Raw genomic sequence first — 21,742 nt, forward strand, 5'->3', positions numbered from 1 at the left:
ATAATATATATTTATATATAATAATAAATAATAACAATATAATATATATTTATATATAGTAATATATATAAATAAAATATAAAAATAAAAAATAAAATATAAAATACTTAGGAATCTATCTACCAAAACAAACACAGAAAACAACTACAAAACACTTTCCAAACAAATAAAACTGGATCTCAACAATTGGAAAGCCATTGATTGCTAATGGGTAGGACGAGCTGACATAATAAAAATGACAATTCTACCCAAATTAATTTACGTATTTAGCGCCATACCTATCAAGCTACCAAAAAACTTCTTTACCGAATTAGGAAAAACTATAACAAATTTCATTTGGAATAAGAAAAGATCAAGAATATCAAGGGAAATAATGAAAAAAAAAATGTGAAGGAAGGGGGCCTAGCAGTACCAGATATTAAACTGTACTATAAAGCAGCGGCCATCAAAACAGTGTGGTACTGGCTAAAAGACAGAAGGGAGGATCAGTGGAATAGACTTGGGGTTAATGACATCAGCAAGACAGTGTATGATAAACTGAAAGAGCCCAACTTTTGGGACAAAAATCCACTATTTGACAAAAACTGCTGGGAAATTTGGAAAACAATATGGGAGGGATTAGGTCTAGATCAACATCTCACACCCTACACCAAGATAAATTCAGAATGGGCGAATGACTTGAATATAAAGAGGGAAACTATAAATAAGTTAAGTGAACACAGAATAGTATACTTGTCAGATCTCTGGGAAAGGAAAGATTTTAAAACCAAGCAAGAGTTAGAGAAAATTACAAAATATAAATTAAATGGTTTTGATTATATCAAATTAAAACGCTTTTGTACAAACAAAAACAATGCATCCAAAATCAGAAGGGAAACAACAATTTGGGAAAAAATCTTTATAACAAAAAAAACTCTGACAAGGGTCTAATTACTCAAATATACAAGGAGTTAAATCAATTGTATAAAAAGTCAAGCCATTCCCAATTGATAAATGGGCAAGAGCCATGAATAGACAATTTTCAGATAAAGAAATCAAAAGTATAAATAAGCATATGAGAAAGTGTTCTAAATCTCTAATAGTTAAGAGAAATGCAAATCAAAACAACTCTGAGGTACCACCTCATACCTAGCAGATTGGCTAAAATAATAGAAGGGGAGAGTAATGAATGCTGGAGGGGATGTGGCAAAATTGGGACATTAATGCATTGCTGGTGGAGTTGTGAACTGATCTAACCATTCTGGCTGGCAATTTGGAACTATGCTCAAAGGGCTATAAAAGAATGCCTGCCCTTTGATCCAGCCATACCATTATTGGGTTTGTACCCCAAAGAGATCATAGATAAACAGACTTGTAGGAAAATATTTATAGCTGCACTTTTTGTGGTGGCAAAGAACTGGAAAAGGAGGGTACGTCCTTCAATTGGGGAATGGCTGAACAAATTGTGGTATATGCTAGTGATGGAATACTATTGTGCTCAAAGGAATAATAAACTGGAGGAATTCCATGTGATGTGGAAAGCCCTGCAGGAATTGATGCAGAGTGAAAGGAGCAGAGCCAGAAGAACATTGTACACAGAGACTGATATACTGTGGTAAAATCATGTAATGGACTTCTGTACCAGCAGCAATGCAATGACACAGGACAGTTCTGAGGGATTTATGGTAAAGAACACTACCCACATTCAGTGGAAGGACTGCAGGAGAGGAAACATAGAAGAAAAACAACTGCTTGAACACATGGTTTGAGGAGGACATGATTGGGGATGTAGACTTAAAACTACCACACCAATGCAACTAACAACAATTTGGAAATAGGACTTGATCAATGACACATGTTAAAACCAGTGGAAATGTGCATTGGCCATGGGTGGGGTGAGTGCGGGAGGTGAAGGGGAAAGTAGGTGCATGAATCATGTAACCATGTTAAAAATGAATATTAATAAATGTTTGAAAAAATGATGATTAAAAGAAACCTATACCTAAAGTCTTTTATTCCTGTCACTTCAAGAAAATAAAAAATAAAAAAAAATCTAAAAAGTAAGAACACATTCAGAATCAAAAAGTTTTTCAATAAGATACTTATTGTGCCAGATGACTTCCTTCATTTTTGTAATGAATTCTTTCTTTATTAACCCAAATATTACATAATTTTAAGATGGAGTGTAGCATCTAAGTTTAAAACCTTTTAATAATATCATTTTCCAATGTCTCATTCAAGTGTGTTGTGATTCTTTATTATATCAAAGGCTATTTGGATAGGTAGCTCAGTAGATAAGAGTTTTGGGCTGGTGTCAAAAAGACCTGAGCTCCAATATGGCTTCAGATGTTTACTTAGCCATGTGACCCTGGACAAGTCACTTATCTTTTTGCTTTAGTTTACTCATCTGCAAAATGAGCTGGTGAAGGAAGTGACACATCACTCCAATATCTTAGCTAAGAAAATCTCCTATGGCAGTGATGACTAATCTTTTAGATGCCACATGCTATGTCACCGCCCCCAACACCCCACTGAGTGCTGGGTGCTTCCCTACCTGCTTACCCCACACAGGGGAGGGAGGAAATGCTCCCATTGGGCTGCTGGGTGAGGGGTGGATGAAGTGAGGAATGTCCTCAGCAAGTGTAGAAACAGGGAGGAGATTTGTCTGAATGCTCTGCTCCCCTTCAGCTCAGTTGGGTGTGAGCTGCCTATCTTACGCCCTATAAGCTCCCCCATTTGACTGCTGGGCAGAAGGGCTGTGGTTATGAAAAAAATGTCATCAGGCACATGGAGAAGGGGAGGGGAGCAGCTCTGCCTGAGTCCCTCTGCCTTTCTAGTAATGAACTCTGGGGGTAGGGTGGGGGCTGCCATCATTGCCCTATGGGATTACCAAAAATCAGAAAATGGAAATTACTGAACAAAAACAATACAATTTCAAAAGAATACAAACTTTGGTATAAAATTCCAAGTTGGATTCTATTATGGCACATATCTAGGGATGAATTATAAGTTTGTTTCCAATTTCTATCTCAGCTATATTTTGACACACTAGTTTTTTGGGGGAGGGTGGCAGCATAATATATTTTTTACAATGGTACCTCTTGAAAACTGACAAATCATAGATAAGTTGCATTGTGTTGGTGGTAGGAAGAAGTATTCACATCTCACCAAATTACAGATCACTGAAATAGAATGAAGAAATAAAACCCCTTGAAGAAATTAATTCTTAATGTAATTAAGTCTCAGTAGAGCACTTATAGACTATATAGTAAAATTCCTTGGTAGTGGCATGTGCTTTGAACCTCAATTGAAGGAATTTAGTTTTTGAAATACCAAATGGTTATTGCCATAAAGTATTTCCTCATGTCATAATTATATAACTTATAAGAACAGAATATTATCTCTTTTTACCATGTCTCCTTGACTATTAAGCTATATATGAAAAGAAATTGAATTCGAAGTCTGTATGTACAAAGAAATCCTATTAACTGAAGCTTTTATAAAGCTCTGATTGCTCTAAATTCTTTGTCAGGTAAGTAGGCTGCAAACATTTTTTAACTACTTAATACCTACTAAGTACTGTGCCAGAGATAAAATGTAAAGAAAACATATAGTTCCTGTTGTCAAGGAATTCACATTCTAATGGGGGACACAAGTCATGCTAATATTTATATACAAGCAAGATAAGTACTTTGTAAATAGGAAGTAATTTCAGGGGGGAAGGCAGAAATGGGGGTTGGGAGAATGAGGATTTTACCTCTTACAGGTAAGATTTGAGGTGATGCTTGAAGGAAACCAGTAGATAAAGACAAGAAGGGCTAGCATTGCAGGAATTAGGGAGAGCCAGTAGAAAGGGGAACAGTGTCTTGTGAAAGGAACAGCAAGGAGGCCAGTTTAAATGATCAAATAGATTAGATGATCTGAGATTACATGGAGAAGAGAAAGGCATAAGAACATTGAGAGAGAAGGTAGAAAGAAGCTACGCAATAAATCGTTTTCATTGTCAAACAGCATTTTACTTTTTTTCCCCCCTCTTGGAGGCAATTGGAAAATACTGGCGTTTACTGAGTGGAGGTTATGGGGATGGTGATGTGGTAAAAACTTAAGTTTGGGAAAATTACTTTGATAGATAAGTAGAGGCTGAGAAACCTGAGGCTGGGAACCTAACTAGTTATTTGATATTCCAAAAGTAAGGTCATAGAGAACACTCCACTAAGGCATTTTCACTGTGTGAGTGGATTAGAAGGGGGCCTATACAAGAGATTCTGTGAAGGTAGAAATAAGACTAGGCAACAATATCTGTGTGGATTGTGTGTAGAGGGTATCTGAAGTCATACCAGTGTTGTACATCTTGCTGGCTCAGAGGGTGATGGAATCATTGATGTTAATAAGAAAGTTAGGAAGAGGAGGTGGCTTAAAGGGGAAGAGAAGAGCATTTTTATGGTGCCTTCTATATGCAACACATTATATTAAATGCTTTTTATAAATACTTTCTTATTTTATCCTTTTAACAATCCTTTAAGTTAGATATTGCTATTATTCTCATTTGATAGTTGAGGAAACAGAGGCAAAAAGAGGTTTTTGACTTGCTCAAGGCCACACAGCTAAGTACCTGAGGATAGATTTGAATTCAGGCCTTCTTAACTCCAGTCTCTGTGCTCTATTCTCTCAGCCACTTAGGCCTCCTCAAAAGAGGGGAGAAAATAATAAGTTGAATTTTGGACATGTTGAGTTTAAGACACTTAGGGGGATAGCAATTTAGAGATATCCACAGATAGTTGGGTGATTTGAGACTGTAGAGATCAAGAAGTTGGGGCTGGAATTACACATCTGGGAATCATCTAGATAGAAATAATTGAACCCCAATAGCTAATAAGACCCTCAAGTGTGATAATATAGAGCAGAGATTCTTAAACTTTTATGTCATGAATCCATTTGGCAGTCTGATGAAGCCTATGGCCCTTTCTCAGCGTAATGTTTTAAAATGTCTAAAATAATAAAATAAAATAAAATATATAAGATTACAAAGGAAACAAATTTTATTTTAAAACAGTTATCAATATCGTAACAGTTATCAACATATCTTTTAAAAAACACATTTATATACCATGGTTTGAGGATCAGTGATTTAGAGGAAGAAAAGATCCAGAATAGAGTCTTGTTAGTGGAGTGGCCTGCATGGAAAAACTAGTAATGGAAAATGTGAGTTGTCAGGCAGGAGGAGGAGAACCAGGGAAAAAGTGTCATGAAAACTAGAGCGAGAGAATAGATTGTTCTGAAGATGGTGATATACTGTCTGTGTGGCCATAGGCAAGTCTCAGTGCTCTACACAACTCAGAAAAAAAGACTTAAAGCTACTACCAAGGAGAGAGAAGAAAAGGTACCAATTTTTATTTCTAGAAGGATTTTCCTTACTAGAGAATTTGTCATTCCTATGAATTTATACTTCTAATCTATATCTAACCTATGATTATTGTGATTACTATCCAAATAACTTCCTTCTAGACCAATGGTTCCCATACTTTTTTGGCCTACTGCCCCCTTTCCAGAAAAAATATTATTTAGCCCCCTGGAAATTAATTTTTTTTTATTTTAATAGCAATTAATAGGCAAGATAAATTTACCTGTGGCCATTACTGCCTCCCTGGATTGCTGCAGCACCCACCAGGGGGTGGTAGCACCCACTTTTGGAATCACTGTTTTGGACCTATCAGTAATCTTAGAGCAACAATATTAAGGTTTGAGTTTTAAAGTTTAGGTTTAAATTTTATCTTCATTCCTAATTTTTTTAAACACCATCTTTCCATTTAGACTTTTAAAATACATTTTCTGCTGTAAATTCTTTGCAAGCCATAGTACAACTATGTTGTTTACGTCTTTCCCAATCAAAATACTCTCCTTTCAAATAGCAAATCCCTATTATTTGCTAAGTAGTATAAATTATTGAGAAAACAGCTTGAAATGGTAACATTTAACATTTTCTCCCTTAGCAGATTTTATCTTTTTGAAACTATATAACATTAAGTAAAAGGAAACCTAAAGAAGTTATTTAGAGATAATTTCTTTTCCACCTTCCAATCTCTATTTTGTACTATATGTGATTGGTAAAGAATCCATGTACAATAATTTTCTCGATATTAGAAAAATGTTTCATGTTTAAAATCCATCATTTCTATTTTAGGATTGAAAGAAAACTGCATAGTTATTGTGTTTTCATCAGCATCTAATTGTGCATTAGGACTATAAAAAAATAGATAAATGGCTATAGAAAAGTAATGGGAGAACCAACTTAAATGTCTAAAACTAAATTGCCCAGAACCTTTTATTTTCAAATCAGACAACATAAAAATCTCACTTTTCAGTTCTTTCATTGCTTCTTGAAACTGATGATATAAAGAAAGGAAGAAAATACAGAAATAGAGCTTTTTTCCATAAATTAAAAAAATTCTTATGTTACAAGAAAATTTAAGGAAGTATTTTAAGTTACTAACATGACAACATTTGTGCTGGTATGGTAAATTAAAATTGGGGAACCACAATTAAAAAAGGCTTTGTATTGTTGCCAGTGTAAGTACAGTTATCCTAATGTATAGCTATAATCACAGTGTCTCATATTTGAAATTGACCATAGAATTCATCTAGAATATCCATTCCTGAACAGTAGTCTTTTACTTTTCTGTTTGGAAAACATTCTTTCTGAGGCAATCCATTCTGCTTTTAGATAAGTAAAATTGTCAGGTTTTTCCTTATGTGTTGCAGAAATCTACACTACAGTTTTCACTAGTTTTTCTTAGGTTTGCCCTTTGGGACCAAGCAAAACAAATCTAATTTCTCTTTCATACATCATCACTTACTTGAAACTAGCTCTCATAATATATCTTTTCTCCCACTTCTGTTCCCCTTTCATCTGAATTCCCTGTTCACGTTTTGAGCTTTTTTCCTGTTCAACCTAAACATCCAGAGTTTTTCAGTTTTGTTTTTTTTTTTTGATCACTAGTCTTACTTTATACATGTTTCACCAGCCATTCATATCCAATGCTCAGAAGTTTTTAAGAATTTCCAGTTACCTATTATAATGGTTAAATTCGGATTTTGATTAAAGAAGAGTCAAAAAAAAAAAGTGGTCGCTGCTTATTATTCTTTAAGTCAGGAAAACTGTTAACAGCTTTTAACAATTTTGTTTAATTGGAATATTAGTAAAAAGAGGGAAGTGTGAAAGGGAAAGAGGTAAGGAGGCTGCCTAGCCTACCCTAAATGCCGCTCTGGTGAAGTGAAGCTCGCTCCCCAACAGAGTTCCACTTTCCACATGGGAATCTTAGTCACTCACCAGCAAACTGGGCAGGATCCAGGCAAAGTCCCAATGCAGAAAAACCCTTGTGAGCTAAGCTTACCAAGGCAGCAGTGAACTCAGTAAGAAAGTCCCCGACTTCAAGAAGCTCTAAAGCAGAAAGTCGAAAGATCCAAAGCTCCAAGTCAAAGTCCAAAAGGCCCGAAGGAGCCATCCTCCAAAGAGGAAGTCCAAAGGAGAAGATCCAAGGAGCAGACTCTAAAGAACTCCAAAGGAGAAGTTTCAAGAAGTCCCTTAGACAGGAAATTCAGGACTTTTTAATAGTCCTTTTTCCAGGGCACTTTCTGTCCCTTCCCCACTTTAGGGGGACCAATTGCAGTCTTTCAATTTGCCTAGCACTGCCCAGGGGCAGGCAGTGTCCTCTGTCACCCACTCTAGCAAATGACTTGTGAACTCTCATACTTAAGTGACTAGTAAGGTTCTAAGTAGGGGTACTTAAGTTTTTGATTGATTAACTTAAAAGCCACTGATTGATAGATAAAGAGAGTTTGATTCATTCTTCACACTATCAAATAACATAAAAACCTAGTATCACATTTGCCTCTTGTCTAATTTACAGATGGCACAGTGATAGAAAGTATTACTAATCTTTATAAGAGAATTTAGCTCTGAAAAGATCTTACTAACTTAGAAGCTTAGTTCAAATAAAATAAAATGTAGTAGGAATAAATATTGTTTGGGCATAATTATGAACCATCTTCCAAGTACAAGTAGGGAGATGGTTAGTTAAATGTTATTTCAAATGTTTTGCATCTGTAATCCAGATTGAATCCCCTGCCAGCACTGGGAGGGGGAAGGAAAGTGAGGGAAAGAGATGAGTTCAATCATATAATTTAGGGAAATTTGTTATAATACAAGATTGGTAAAAGAATAAACAAATAAAAATAAATGTCATTTCATCTGAAGGGAGTCTTCGGGTTTTAATTGCCTGTAAGATTAGGATAATTCAGCAGTTATATAAATGATAATTCTACTGTGTCTAGGAATAGTGAAGGGTTAATCTCACTGTTCTTTGCCTTGGCCAGACCAGTTCTACACTATTGTTTTCACTTCTGGGTGCCACATTTTAGGAATGATGTTGGTAAGTTACATATGATCCATAAGTATATAACCAGAATGATAAGAGAGTATGAGATTTCCCCTTGTGAAGATTTGTTGAAATGATACGAGAATGCTTTGACTTAAAAAGAGAAGACTTACTGAGAATATAAAAGTTAGGTTCAAATGTTTGAATGACTTTTATGTAGAAGAAAATTCGTTTGTTCTTCTTGGCCCTAAATTCTAGGTATAGGAAAAGTGTGTTAAAGTTGCAAAGAGGCACAGTTAGATTTGCTGTCAGTGGGATGTAGACCTTTGACCTATTTGCATAAGGGTACATACAGTAAAGGTTCTCAGTTCTGCTATTTCTCCTCTGGTGTTGAGAAGTATCTTCTTGAAATTCATGGAAATTTCAAAATTATGTATATGTTTTAATATATATCTGCCAAGAACATAACTTAGATTAAAAAGAGATTCATTCTCACTGCCCATGGTCGATATGAAGACTGGAGGACTTCATGAAAATAAGGAATTAAGAATGAAGGGGAATTAATCAAGTACAAGTTACTGACCTTCACCTGAGTATTGTAGGTCTGACTGATATAAAGTTTGAAAATAGTATGCTGGTCCTTGGCAGGCTCATAGAAAATTGATAATACTATCTTTGAAGAAAAAAATAGCCATAGCAGCAAATGATTGCCCCAGCATATGGCAGCAACAACTCAGTGAAACACCTTCTGAACCAGAAAAAACAGCAGCAATAATAGGAAAATAGAACAGGAGTAAGGCACAGCTGGTGCCTCCAGAGACTAAGCTTATCAATCATTCAGTTAGCATTTATTGAGTACTTCCCATGTGCCAGGCAGTTTTGAAAGCTGTGGATAGAAAGCCAAAGAAACAAGTTCTTCTCAAGAGACTTATATTTTTTTAGGTTAGACAACATATATGTAAGTCAAGCCAAGAACATTTATTAAGTACTTACATTTTAATAGGAAAAAAGTGACCCTGAAAGTGTTGGGGTTTAGAGGTAGAAGAAGAGACTATCAGGAGAGTTAGAAGTGAAGCCTGGGGAAGAAACAGACATGGGTCACCAAATAAATATAAAATAAATACACGATGGCAGGAAAAGCTTTGTGTAATATGTGAGTTGTTGATTTGAATCTTTTAAAATACTTTATTTTAATTTTTATTTTATTTCATTTTCCATGGTTACATGATTCATGTTTTCTCACTCTTCTCTTGTCTTCCCACTCTAGGATTTGGCAAACAATCACACTGGGTTATATATGTATCATCACCCAAAAGCTATTTCCACATTATTCATTTGGGTAATAGAGCAATCTTTTAAAACCAAAACCCCAAATCCTATAATCATATAAACAAGATATAAATCATATATTTTCTTCTGCATTTCTATTCCAACAGTTCTTTCTCTAGCTGTGGATAGCATTCTTTCTCATAAGTCTATCAGAATTGTCCTGGATCATTGCATTGATATTAGTAGCAAAGTCTATCACATATGATTGTCCCACAATATTTCAGTCTCTGTGTATAATGTTTTCCTGGTTCTGCTCATTTCACACTGTATCAGTTCATGGAGGTCTTTCTAGTTCTTAAAGAAATCAAGCAGGTCATCATTCCTTATAGCACAATAGTATTCCATCACCATCATATACCACAATTGTTCAGCTAATCCCCAATTGAGAGACACCCCCTCATTTTCCAATTTTTTGGCACTACAAAAAGAACAGCTATAAATATTTTGGTACAAAACAGGTCCATCCCCATTTTTTTTAATCTCTCTGGGATACAAACCTAGTAGTGGATCAGAGGGCATACATTCTTTTAAAGCCCTTTGGATCAGTTCACAACTCCACCAGCAATGCATTTGTGTACCAATTTTGCCATATCCCCTCCAACATTTATTATTTTCCTTTACTGTTATATTGGCCAATCTTCTAGGTGTAAGGTTCCTTTTAGCAAGATGTATATTCCCTGCTTATCTGTTTTTGTTAGGTCTATTTTTGCTTTTGTTTTGTCCAAGGTCATGATACCTTTTTTTTTTTTAACTTCAGCTAAATTATATTAAATTCTGCTCCTGCCCATTATTTTAACTTTGTGTGTGTGTGTGTGTGTGTGTGTGTGTGTGTGTGTGTGTGTGTGTGTGTGTGGTCTTTGTGGTCTTTGTGGTCTTTGTGGTCTTTGTGGTCTGTTTCTTGTAAATAATATTGTTGGGTTATGGTTTCTAATTCATTTTACTATCTCCTTCCATTATATGGGCGAGTTCATCCCATTCACATTCAATTATGATTACCAATTGCTTGCTTCTCTCCATCCTTTTTTCTGTTTAGTCTTCTATTTCTCTTCTTATCCTGTTATTAATTTCAAGTCTTTTTTGCTTCTGACCACCACCTTCTTTTATCTTCTCCCCCTTTTATAGCCCTCTTTCTCCCATGTTTTTATCTCCTTCTTCTCCTACTTTCCTGTTGTATAAGATACAGTTCTATTACTATTTGAGTGTGTATATGTTTTCCCTTTTTGACCGTAAATTTAGATGAGTGAATTTTAAGCATTGCCTTTGTTTCCTTCTTTTGTAAGAGCTCTTCCATTGCATGCTTCTTTTAAGTGAGATAATTTCCCTCATTCTTTCTCTCCTTTCCCCCTTCCCTTTTCTTGTCTATCCATTTTTTACAGTATTGCAACATAATCAGTTCATTCCCACACTTCTTTCTATGTAGAATCATTCGAACTGCCCCAATAATGATAAAGTTCTTAGAAGCTACATGTCACATCTTTCCATATAAAAAGGTAAGCCATAAGCCTATTGAGTCCTTTATGATTTCCTGTTCAGGTTTACCTTTTTATGTTTCTCCTGGGTGTTATATTTGAAAATTAATTTTTCTTCCATCTCTGGTATTTTCATTAAGAATGCTAAAAAGTCCTCTTTTTCATTAAATATCTATTTTATGTGATCCTGACTTTTTGGTATTGGTATTTGAATGGTTTCTTTCTTGCTACTCAAAGTATTTTCACTTAGAAAGGAAACTCTGAAATTTGCCTGTACTATCCCAGGGTGTTTTCATTTTGTGATGTCTTTCAGGTGATGATCAGTGGATTATTTGAGTTTTAATTTTTAATCTTTAATTTGTGGATATCTGGACAGTTTTACTTCATAATTTCTTAAAATATGATGTCTAGGGTCTAGTTTTGATCATGGCATTCAGGTAGTACAATAATTCTTTTTTTTTTTTTTGAAACCTTTATTTTTGCTTTAGAATCAACACTAAGTATTGGTTCCAAGGCAGAAGAGTGGTAAGGGCTAGGCAATGGGGATTAAGTGACTTGCCAAGGGTCACAAAGTAAAGAAGTATCTGAGGTCAAATTTGAACTCAAGACCTCCCATCTCTGAGAAACCTGGCTATCCACTGAACCAAGTAGTTGCTCCATAGTTCAATAATTCTTAAATGATTTCTCCTGGATCTATTTTCCCAGTCAGTTGTTTTTCTGATGAGATATTTCATATTTTCAGCTTTATTTTATTATTTTCAATGTCTCATGGAGTTATAGATTCTATTTTACTAATTACATTTTTTAAGAAATTGATTTCTTCAATGAGCTCTTTTCCCATTTGGCTAGTTCAGCTTTTTAAGAAGCTATTTTCATTAGTGATTTTGTCCTTGAACCATGACCAAGAAGTGGGTATAGGAAATGAGGTTATCTAGCAGCATCTGGTGCTATGTCCAGTGCTAGCACAGAGGTATTTTGTAATCTTTTTCTGACCAATTGCCCAGTCCTCTTACTCTCTCTGGCTCGAGAGTTTGAGAGCTCCTAAAGTTGTTGCTGAGCATAAAATAATAATCAAAAAGTTTTGTAAATCTTAAGCCTCTCTATAAATGTTAGATGTTATAATTTTGTTGTGATTTTTTACCCCAAATAAATATGTTAGTATTTGAATTATTATTCCTGACTTTTTGTTGTCTGCTCCTATTGGCTATAAATGAGTAATTGGCATACCATATTACTCCCTCAAATATTCATCTGCATCTGTGATCTGATTGATTTGTAACAAAAGTAGAGATTACAATCCGTCTATGCCTCTGTAATCTCATCTCTTTCCTGAATACATATTGTCTGCCCAACATACTTGGAGGTTTTCCATTTTCCTCACATAACAAAACTATTGTTGGATGAGTTATCCAGTTATTTTTCATTGCCTTATTTTAATTTTCTCTTCTGGCCTTACTATACATTTTCTTTCATAACATCTTTTATGATTTGAATTTAATTAGTTGTTATATATTGCAACCAAGTTTAACACCTCAAGTACCTTTCCATTCCTCTTTGGTGATATTTACTTTTAGGTCTTTTGGAAATTATTGTGTTTCAAGTTTCATGTAGGAATACAAGCAAATAAGTACAAATAAGTAGGATAGTGGTATTAAAGGATGGTTCTTTATTCCTGGGAGAAAATGGAGGTCATTAAAGGAACATCGTATTTTTCCGATTGTAATCCAGCAGTTAAATGGGTCAGTGAATAGAATGCTATACATGGAATTGGGAAGACCTAAGTTCAAATTCAGCCACAGACACTTAAAAACTATGTGAACATGGGTGAGTCACTTGACTTCTATTAGCTTAGTAGTTATTTAGGTGTCCCAGTGGATAGAGTGCTAGGCCTGGAGTTAAAAAAGAGCTGAGTTCAAATAGGATTTTGCGCATTTTTTAGCTGTGACCTTGGGCAAGTCATTTAACATCTATTTGCCTTAATCTACTAGAGAAGAAAATGACCAACCTATATCTTTGCCAAAAAAATCTCCATGGACAGTGGTCCACGGGGCTCATGAAAAGTTGGACACAGCTGAAGAACAACAATCCAGCCCAATCTTCACCTTTTAAATTCAGAGGCCAACTTGTCTTTTTGTACTTTATTCAATATTCCTATTGATGGATTAGTTGTATAAGTTACCACTCCAAATACATGGCATAACTTGAGCAATAGACATTCTTTATCCACCTGATCTTTCATATGTAGATTGCCAAGTCAAATTCTTTTCATTGGTTTTAAATCACTTAAAGAAGGCTCTGTAGTGTACTAGAGCTTGATGCATCCATTTTCAGGGAAATTTTACAAAATGATACCACAGTATAAAAGACTTTCAGGGCTCGAAGATTTCTATTGGAAACAAGTTATTTTGTTTTTTTCTTTTTGTTTTTTTTTTTTAGTTGTATACAAAGAGGAAAGTTAGAAGATTGACTCATTAAGTGAGTATAGACTATTTAAAAAATTAGAAAACAGTTAAAGATATGTCTAATAGAAAACACTACTTTAAAATAGTTACGTATCAGTAATTGCTTCCTTGATTAAAAAGTTGTGGTGTTTACTTGAAATATTGTTGATGTACTCTGGGTATCTTGTTTAGTTTCACCTCTCCATTTATGGAAAGGGCATGTTTTGATTCTGTCATCAGCTGGCTATCACCTGTAAATAGGAGTATTTAGTATGCTCTATCATCTATAAGGATTCTCTTTTGAACTGGGAAGTCTGTTATAGCTTCTCAATCACACTGAACAGTCCTAGAGCATGGTACTCCCTGTTTTGTGCCTTCCGCAGTGTTTTTATGATAAGAGCATCAGTGAACAGGCTTATGACTATTATTAAGTAATGCTGAATGTTTTTCAGAATGCCGAATAATATTAATTTTGGGACAGAAAATCAGCATTTTGCTAAAATGAATCAAAAGCTTTTTTATAATAAAAAATAGTAGGCAGGAATCTTTTTTTCCCTTACATATATTAGTCACTTTCTGTTGAAAGCTATCCAACATCCCCAGGTAATCTGATAAGGACTGCTTAGTTGATAAGAAAGTAGCTGGAGACTATCTTGACTGTCAGCTCATAGCTGCTTCTCCTAAGTGCCATTGAGTCACAGGTTTATTATATATGAAAATTCAAAATTCCTTTCACCCAGAAGAACAGAGAAAGTTTTACAGATGGGGAGAATTGCAGTTTCAACTTACACAATACAAAGAAAGTTCAGGAGTTTCAAGGTTGGATTGTAGCCACCTCATTATCAGTTAGTTAAGTCTGGGAATAAATTGCTGGGTCAGAAGGCCCTGAATTTTTCGGCCTTGACTGTCTCAAACTATTTTTGAAACCCAGTAGCTACATTCCTGACCAAAAGGGAGAATGTTAACTTCTTGACTGTTGCTTTGCTAAGAACTTAAAGCTTTCCAGTAAGACTATATTGCTTTCTAATAAGAAAAGATGTGGATTAGAAAAGGAGTCAAAAGAGGAGTCAAGATTTTTATCTTAGATAGCTCATCCTGTCTGGCTCTGACTAGCAGAGTAGCTTTCCATGGGGTCCAGATAAAAATATCTATTTGAAACTGTTTCTCTTATTGGCCTCCCACAATTTTCATGCTGATAAAGATGGTGATTCACTGTAGTACTTGAAAAAGTTTGAATATTCTTTGCTAATACTCCAATTGATGGCCTTGTATTTGTATGAAAGTGGCTTTCAAAACCATTGAATAAGGGGAATATAGGTTAATTTTTTTCTGTTTGCAAAATTAGTAAAATTTGTATATACATATATAATTAAATGGTTTTAATAATAGACAATACTATCAACTTTATAATATTATAAGTTTTAATTGTATTTATAAAACTATTATTGATGTTTTTGATTTTACATTACCTACATTTCCCCACCATTTCTCCCCCCCATTGTTTCCTTATAACAAACTTTTTAAAAAGAGGAAAAAAATTAAAAAATTAATAATCATTGAAATCTCAAATTATCTATGGTCTTCTATACCTATAATTGTTCAACCTCATAAAAAAGAGAGGACACACCTTCTCACAACTCTTTATTTTTTGGAGTAAGTTTGGTCTTTAAAGTTTCACAATATTTGGTTTTGATTGTTGTGTTTCTTTTTACATGGTTGAACATTATTCTATATATTATTGTTCTACTTCTGCTTTCTTCACTTTGCATTAATTCAGATAAGCTTTTCCATGGTTTTCTACATTCACAATGTTCTAGTGTCATTTTTAACCCTTATAAGCTTTTGGAAATATAATCCTAGATAGAGTTCAAGCATATTTGCTCTACTATGTTCAATGGTAACAATAGTTTGTTACCAAAAAACAAACTTTGCTTATGTTTTTCATTTTTCTTCTGTTTGTTTTCCTTCTTTCACTGCTACCCTTAAATGTCCTCATGATGACATTGCTTAGGTCATTCACCAAAATTTCTTTAAACTGGATTTATCCTCCATTGCTTCTCTCTGCTTTATATGGTAATTTTGTTTGTATTCTTTCAACATTTTTTCTCTAAGATTTTATAAATAATTTTATGTTCTTTATCACTTATGCATCTATTTTTACATGACAAATTAGTCAAGTATTTGCTAACTAAGGTAAGCATTTTAGTTGATTCCCTTCTTGTGACAATTATTTTACATAAATCAACTTTTGTGTAGTATTATGTTGATATCATTTCTGCTATCTAAATATCTCATTATTATTAACTTGTTGAATTAAGGATTTAGGTATTTCAGTCACATACTTTTTCTCATTTTTTTCTTCTTTTGCTGCTCTTAAACTAACACTTACTTAGCCCATTCCAGCATAGCTCCTACATCAATAATGATTATTTTTGTATTTATTAGAATAGAATCATTTTAATTTTTGTGATATAATTGGTAACTTATGTCTAGTGCTTACTGACTCTTTTCAGGAAGAAAGCATTCATGATGTAAATTGTGTTGGTTACATCTTTGACTTATTCCTTCTGGATATACATGTTATTTGATATACCGAGTGTCCAAAACTTATTCCCGTCTTTGTTTTAAATGTGTCAAATATCAAAGTTCATGTTGATTTAATTTGTAGGTTCTTTTAAAGTTCTTTATTTAATATCTCTTCTTCATCCTTTGCAATTAATGTTGGTACATCAGCTGCATTTTCTTTCATATTAGTCTTTTGCAAAATATTTATTATGAAAACTATATATAACATACCATGTTATTCAAGATCTGAAAAGTAGGTAAATAGCACATTCTGAAAAATATTCAGTGAGCTAGTTTAATATTATTTCTTAACAAATTTCTTAAAAATACATTTATTGACTTAAATCTAGAAAAGACATTTGGAGTTTTTTCCAGTCATTCAGGGTCATAAATCTGGAGCTAGGGAGACTTTCAGAGACTTTCTAGTAGATCTCTAGTAGACATCCTCTTTACATTTGCAGTTTTGAGCCCATGTTTTCTGACTCCAAATCAAATACTTTTCCCTCGGGTACCATAATATCATTTCTATAATCAATCAAGAATTTATTAGCTACCATCTATATAACAGTCACAGAGAATATAAATATAAACAATGAAGTAATTACTACTATTATTTCAAAAAAGGGACAATAAATATGAATATATAAGTATAGATGATTAAATGGGTATGTTTTTAAACAATATAGTGCCTTCAATAAGAATAAGTCAAATTCAAGGTTATTTTTCAGGATTTATAGATCTGGAAAGTAAAATAGAAATAAATTTTGGATTCATCTATTGACTGGTGCTAAGGTTAAGAAAGGGAGGTCGTGTGGACCATCTTGGCTATGTACCCCTTGAATTAAAGACTAACTAGTTTGAAAAACTTAGTGGTAGGAATAATTATGCCAATTTCCAAGGAAGGAAGCTTTATTTATAAATAATAAGTGTTTCCTTAGGCCATGTTGATGTCATATTTGTTATGTATATATATATATATATATACATATAGATAGATACATAGATATAGATATAGATACCTATTTTAGTGTGGATCTGTGATCATATTGCTATAGGGAACTACCAATGAGGAAATTCTCTCACAGTACAGATTGGCAACTGCTCATATAGAATTGATGAAGACTAAGTCCTTCTCCTAGCATCATAGTGTCAACATTTGATGTGGGACAAGTCTTCTTGACTCTAACCACTATTCTATACTGCTTCTGTATATTCCGATATATTCTGATGAAAAAAATGTGAGTAAAATACAAGTTATATGTATTAAATTAAAAAATTAAAATAATAGCATAATAGAAGTAATATCTTCAGTGATAACATGAAAATTTGTTAATTATTGTTCTACAATTTCCTGATAATACATGCAGAAGGACTTTTCTCCCATGTATTCTTATTTTGAAACACATTTATATCTGCTTATATTCATAAAAATGCCTATAAATGACTGAAATTTGTACCTAGAGGTTACTAACTAAATGTTTGAATGAATGCCTTCTGATTAATTTTATCTATGCTGGAATTTCAGAGGATGCAGGAATATGCTGGTTTTCAGAGGATGTTATTTAGCCAAATGAAATCTTTAGAAATTCCTTTTCAATGTATTATATTTTGTAAAATCTACATTATTATAACACTATTATAACTTATATAAAATTTATTTTTAATCAGAATTTTAAAAATATGTTTTCCATCTTCTTTTTCTTTCATCCTTGAGAATTTTATCTTGCAATATATTTCCCTTGTCTTAGATTGTACTGCTTTGAAAATTTGTTCAACTTTTATATCATTTAATGGCCATGTCCATGGCACATTATATATTCCTCTAGCATAAAATCACTTATTTGACATTTTTTTTTAACAGGAAGATAGTGATCCACCCATTCATGAAAGTCTCAGCATAGAAAATACATTATGGGCAAGCACGGTTGTTGCTTCAGGTGAGAAATATTTTGTGCATTTACATTAAAATTCATATACAAAGATGGTGCAACAATGGTGTATAGATGTGGGAGAGATCTTTGATGGTACATCTATTGTTGGTCTGCAAGATTTCATGCCATACTGCATTTACTTTGCCACTATTTGCCTACTTCTGGAAAATGCAGTGTGGCTGTATCTGTTATCAGTTCTTATAAAAAAGTCAGCTTTGACTTTGCTGGAAACTAGTATAGTGTCATTCACCCAGAGAACACCTGTTAGTAAATACCAGTTGGTGATTTTAATTTCAGAGTAGTTTTCATCAACTACAGTTTCTTCTCAGCAGTCTGTGGTGATATATTACATTGTGTGCATCATCTAATATTAATTTTCTTGAAACAGTAGTTTTGGCATGTCACAACCCTACATGAGAATTTAAAGTGTTTCCGTAATACTTATTGCATAAAATTTTAAATCCTCATGTCAAAACTCCAGGTTTCAGTCAAATGGATTCTCTTTACCTGGTATTCCTGTTTTCCATCCCTCTCTTCCACTTAGACTCACTTCTTTTCTATCTCCTACATATATAGCACTCAGTTTTTTATTCTGTAATCATGATGATTTTACAATTTTCTCATTTTTCTTCTCTATCATCTTCTCTATGAAGTTTTCTTTAATAACATCACCTTATAATAATTTTTAGACTCATAGGAACACATCTAGAGTGGAGAGAAGGCTCAGAGGTCATCTAGTCCAAACTTTTCATTTTATAGATGTGGAAAATGAGGCCTAGAGTGGTTGACTAACTTGCCTAAGGTTTAATAAATAATAATTTTAGAAATCCAAGCTTTGAATTCATGCCTGTTAATAAGTTCAATGCTCTTTCTACTGCATCAAACTGATTTTTCTTTTCAGAATTTCACAGACAATAATAGAAGGCATAAATTTGAATATTTCAATCAAATCTTTCATTATAATTTTTAATTCATTTATTGTTTTTAATGATAATTGGGAAATCCTTTAAACCAGAGTTTTTAAACATGAAGGGCCAATATTCTTGAGTGTGATAGAACAAGATTAAAATATAATTATGAAACATTTAATTAAATAAAAATACAATAGAACATAATAGGTGGCCAACACAGTTTAGTGGCCCTTGTTTGTCTTTGAGTTTGACAACATTGTCCTAACAGTTACATTTTTTTTTAAACCCTTGTACTTCGGTGTATTGTCTCATAGGTGAAAGATTGGTAAGGGTGGGCAATGGGGGTCAAGTGACCTGCCCAGGGTCACACAGCTGGGAAGTGGCTGAGGCCGGGTTTGAACCTCGGACCTCCTGTCTCTAGGCCTGACTCTCACTCCACTGAGCTACCCAGCTGCCCCTAACAGTTACATTTTTAAAAATATTGTAAATAAAATATATTTCTCCCCAACAAGGAAATCAGCATGCAATCATATTTATTAGCATATATTTCTGGATAATGCATATTATATCCATCCTTTCTATGAGAGCAAATTATTGAGTTTTTCCTCCATACTTAAATTCACATGGAATTTCACACAAAGATAATGCTTCCAGAAGCTGAATTCTGTTTCTTTTTATGACCCTATAAGGTAGCATGACAGGGGTTATCATAAACAAAATTGTTTTTCACAGTCTTCAAAATAAAAACCTGATCCTTAAAAACCTAGGAACAATATGTTTATTTTTTTTTTTTTACTTTTCATTTAATTAATTAATTAATTGGTAGTATTTTCCCATGGTTTCATGATTCATGCTCCTTTCCTCTTTCCCACCTCTTGGAGCCAACAAGCAATTCTATTGGGCTTTACATGTATCATTAGGAGCAATGTTTTTAATAGATGTTGCCTTGCCAATAGTTATAATCTCTTAACTACATGAAATAAAAAAGCCTTCAAAATATAGAGGTCTAACAAAAGAAATAAAAATTATGTGTGAATCTAGTGAAGTACCAATCATCCTGTCTGCTTCTGGTGTTTTACTAATGGCACTTTCACTGAGCTTGAAGAAGATCTTGCCTTCTAATTCATTTATGTATCTACAAGTAAAGTCAGGGGCAGGTGTGTGGCAGTGTCAATAGAGTACTGGGTCTGAAGTTAGGGAGACTCATCATCCTGAGGTCAAATCTGGCCTTAGACGCTTACTAGCCATGTGACCCTGGGCAAGTCACTTAACTCTGTTTGCCTCAGTTTCCGCATTTATAAAATAACCTGGAGAAGGAAATGGCAAACTACTGTAGTATCTTTGCCAAGAAAATTCCAAATGAGACCACAAATAATTGGACATGACTGAGAAACAATAACCATAATATCTATGGAAGTCAGTGATTTTTATCTACTTGTTCAATGTTTGTAAATGATTGAATATATTAGAAGAGTAATAGGATAGTGACTTTTCCCCAGGATTGTTTCTGATTCAACTCTTTTGAACAGTATGAAAATAACAAAATGACGATGATGATGATGATGATGATGATGATGATGATGATGATGATGATGATGAGCAGAAGTAGAGAAACACAGACAGGTTGATGTATACTGAGGATTTTGAGTTCGTTGTGACCACTATGGTTGTTCCAAAATGTTTTCAAGAACCCTTAAACACTGGCAAATAGGGCTTTGACAACCACTGATTAGGTTACCTGTTGGTGTAATGAATGTGCTTCTAAGAGTCAAATAAATATATGTGGCAGCATAAAATTGCAGGGCCTTTGTAATATTCAGCTTAACATGGAGTACAAAAGATTTAAGACATTCTGAAGAGTAATTTGAAATTATCCTCCTTCATTGACCCCACATTACCTGAATTATGTTACAAGCTGTCCTTTGACCTTTAAAACCCTTCTCTTCCTGACCCCAGAGCAACCTTTTTTGCCTTATTTGTAGTACAACCAAACTGATCTTCTTACTTTGACTCATTTAGCACCCTATCTCCTCTGCCCATGTTTTTTCACTAGTCTCTCATATTTGAAATGCACTAGGTCTTCATCTGTACTTTGACTGACTTCCTTCATACAGAGCTCTTTTTCAGCACCACTTTTACCAATCCTCCCAGCTGCTAGTTCTTTCTCTCAAAACTACCCTTTATTTTTAATATGTTATACATATTAGATGCATCTACACATGTAGATGCTTACTACCTTGATAGTCTGAGTTCTGTTTGGGCAGGAACTGTTTCATTTTAAAAACAATTTTTTTAGTGTACCCCCTATGCTTACTAGCATGCCTAAATCTATCTACTTAGCACTATTTGCTTTAATTTTATGTCTTATTTTTTCTAAGCTTTTCTCACTTCTGTGCCTTTACGCCTATACTATTACCCATGCCTGAAATATTTAGTTTGTCTACCTGTTGGATTAAGGGACAAAATGAAAATATCTAATTTTGCCTGTTGAGATCATTATTTCTGTCAGAAGGTAGGTAGCATGGTTCAGATTCAGACTGTGGAACCAGAATTATCAATTTGTTCCAGTTAAAAAAAGATAATATTGTCAATACATAAATTATTCTAATAATTTTGTTCTCTTCATTTTACATTATGTTATATTTAAAATTAATTTCTACCGTGTTCTTATTTTCTATAAAGTTTACTAATAATCACTTGAAATAGAAAAGATAGATAAGTATAGATATAAAATTTCTTATT

The 21,742-nt window shown here is 33.8% G+C and overlaps 1 protein-coding gene across 1 annotated transcript in view; it reads left to right on the forward strand.

The window, feature by feature from the left end:
• Positions 1–21,742, forward strand: part of ATP9B (ATPase phospholipid transporting 9B (putative)) — a 506,373-nt gene that overhangs the window by 225,361 nt on the left and 259,270 nt on the right. Inside the window, exon 10 of the mRNA XM_044683481.1 lies at positions 18,020–18,095. Coding sequence (XP_044539416.1) covers positions 18,020–18,095 — 76 coding nt within the window. The remainder of the gene's footprint in view (positions 1–18,019; positions 18,096–21,742) is intronic.

The sequence above is a fragment of the Gracilinanus agilis genome, chromosome 1 (assembly GCF_016433145.1).
Source record: "Gracilinanus agilis isolate LMUSP501 chromosome 1, AgileGrace, whole genome shotgun sequence".
Classification (NCBI taxonomy): Eukaryota; Metazoa; Chordata; class Mammalia; order Didelphimorphia; family Didelphidae; genus Gracilinanus; species Gracilinanus agilis.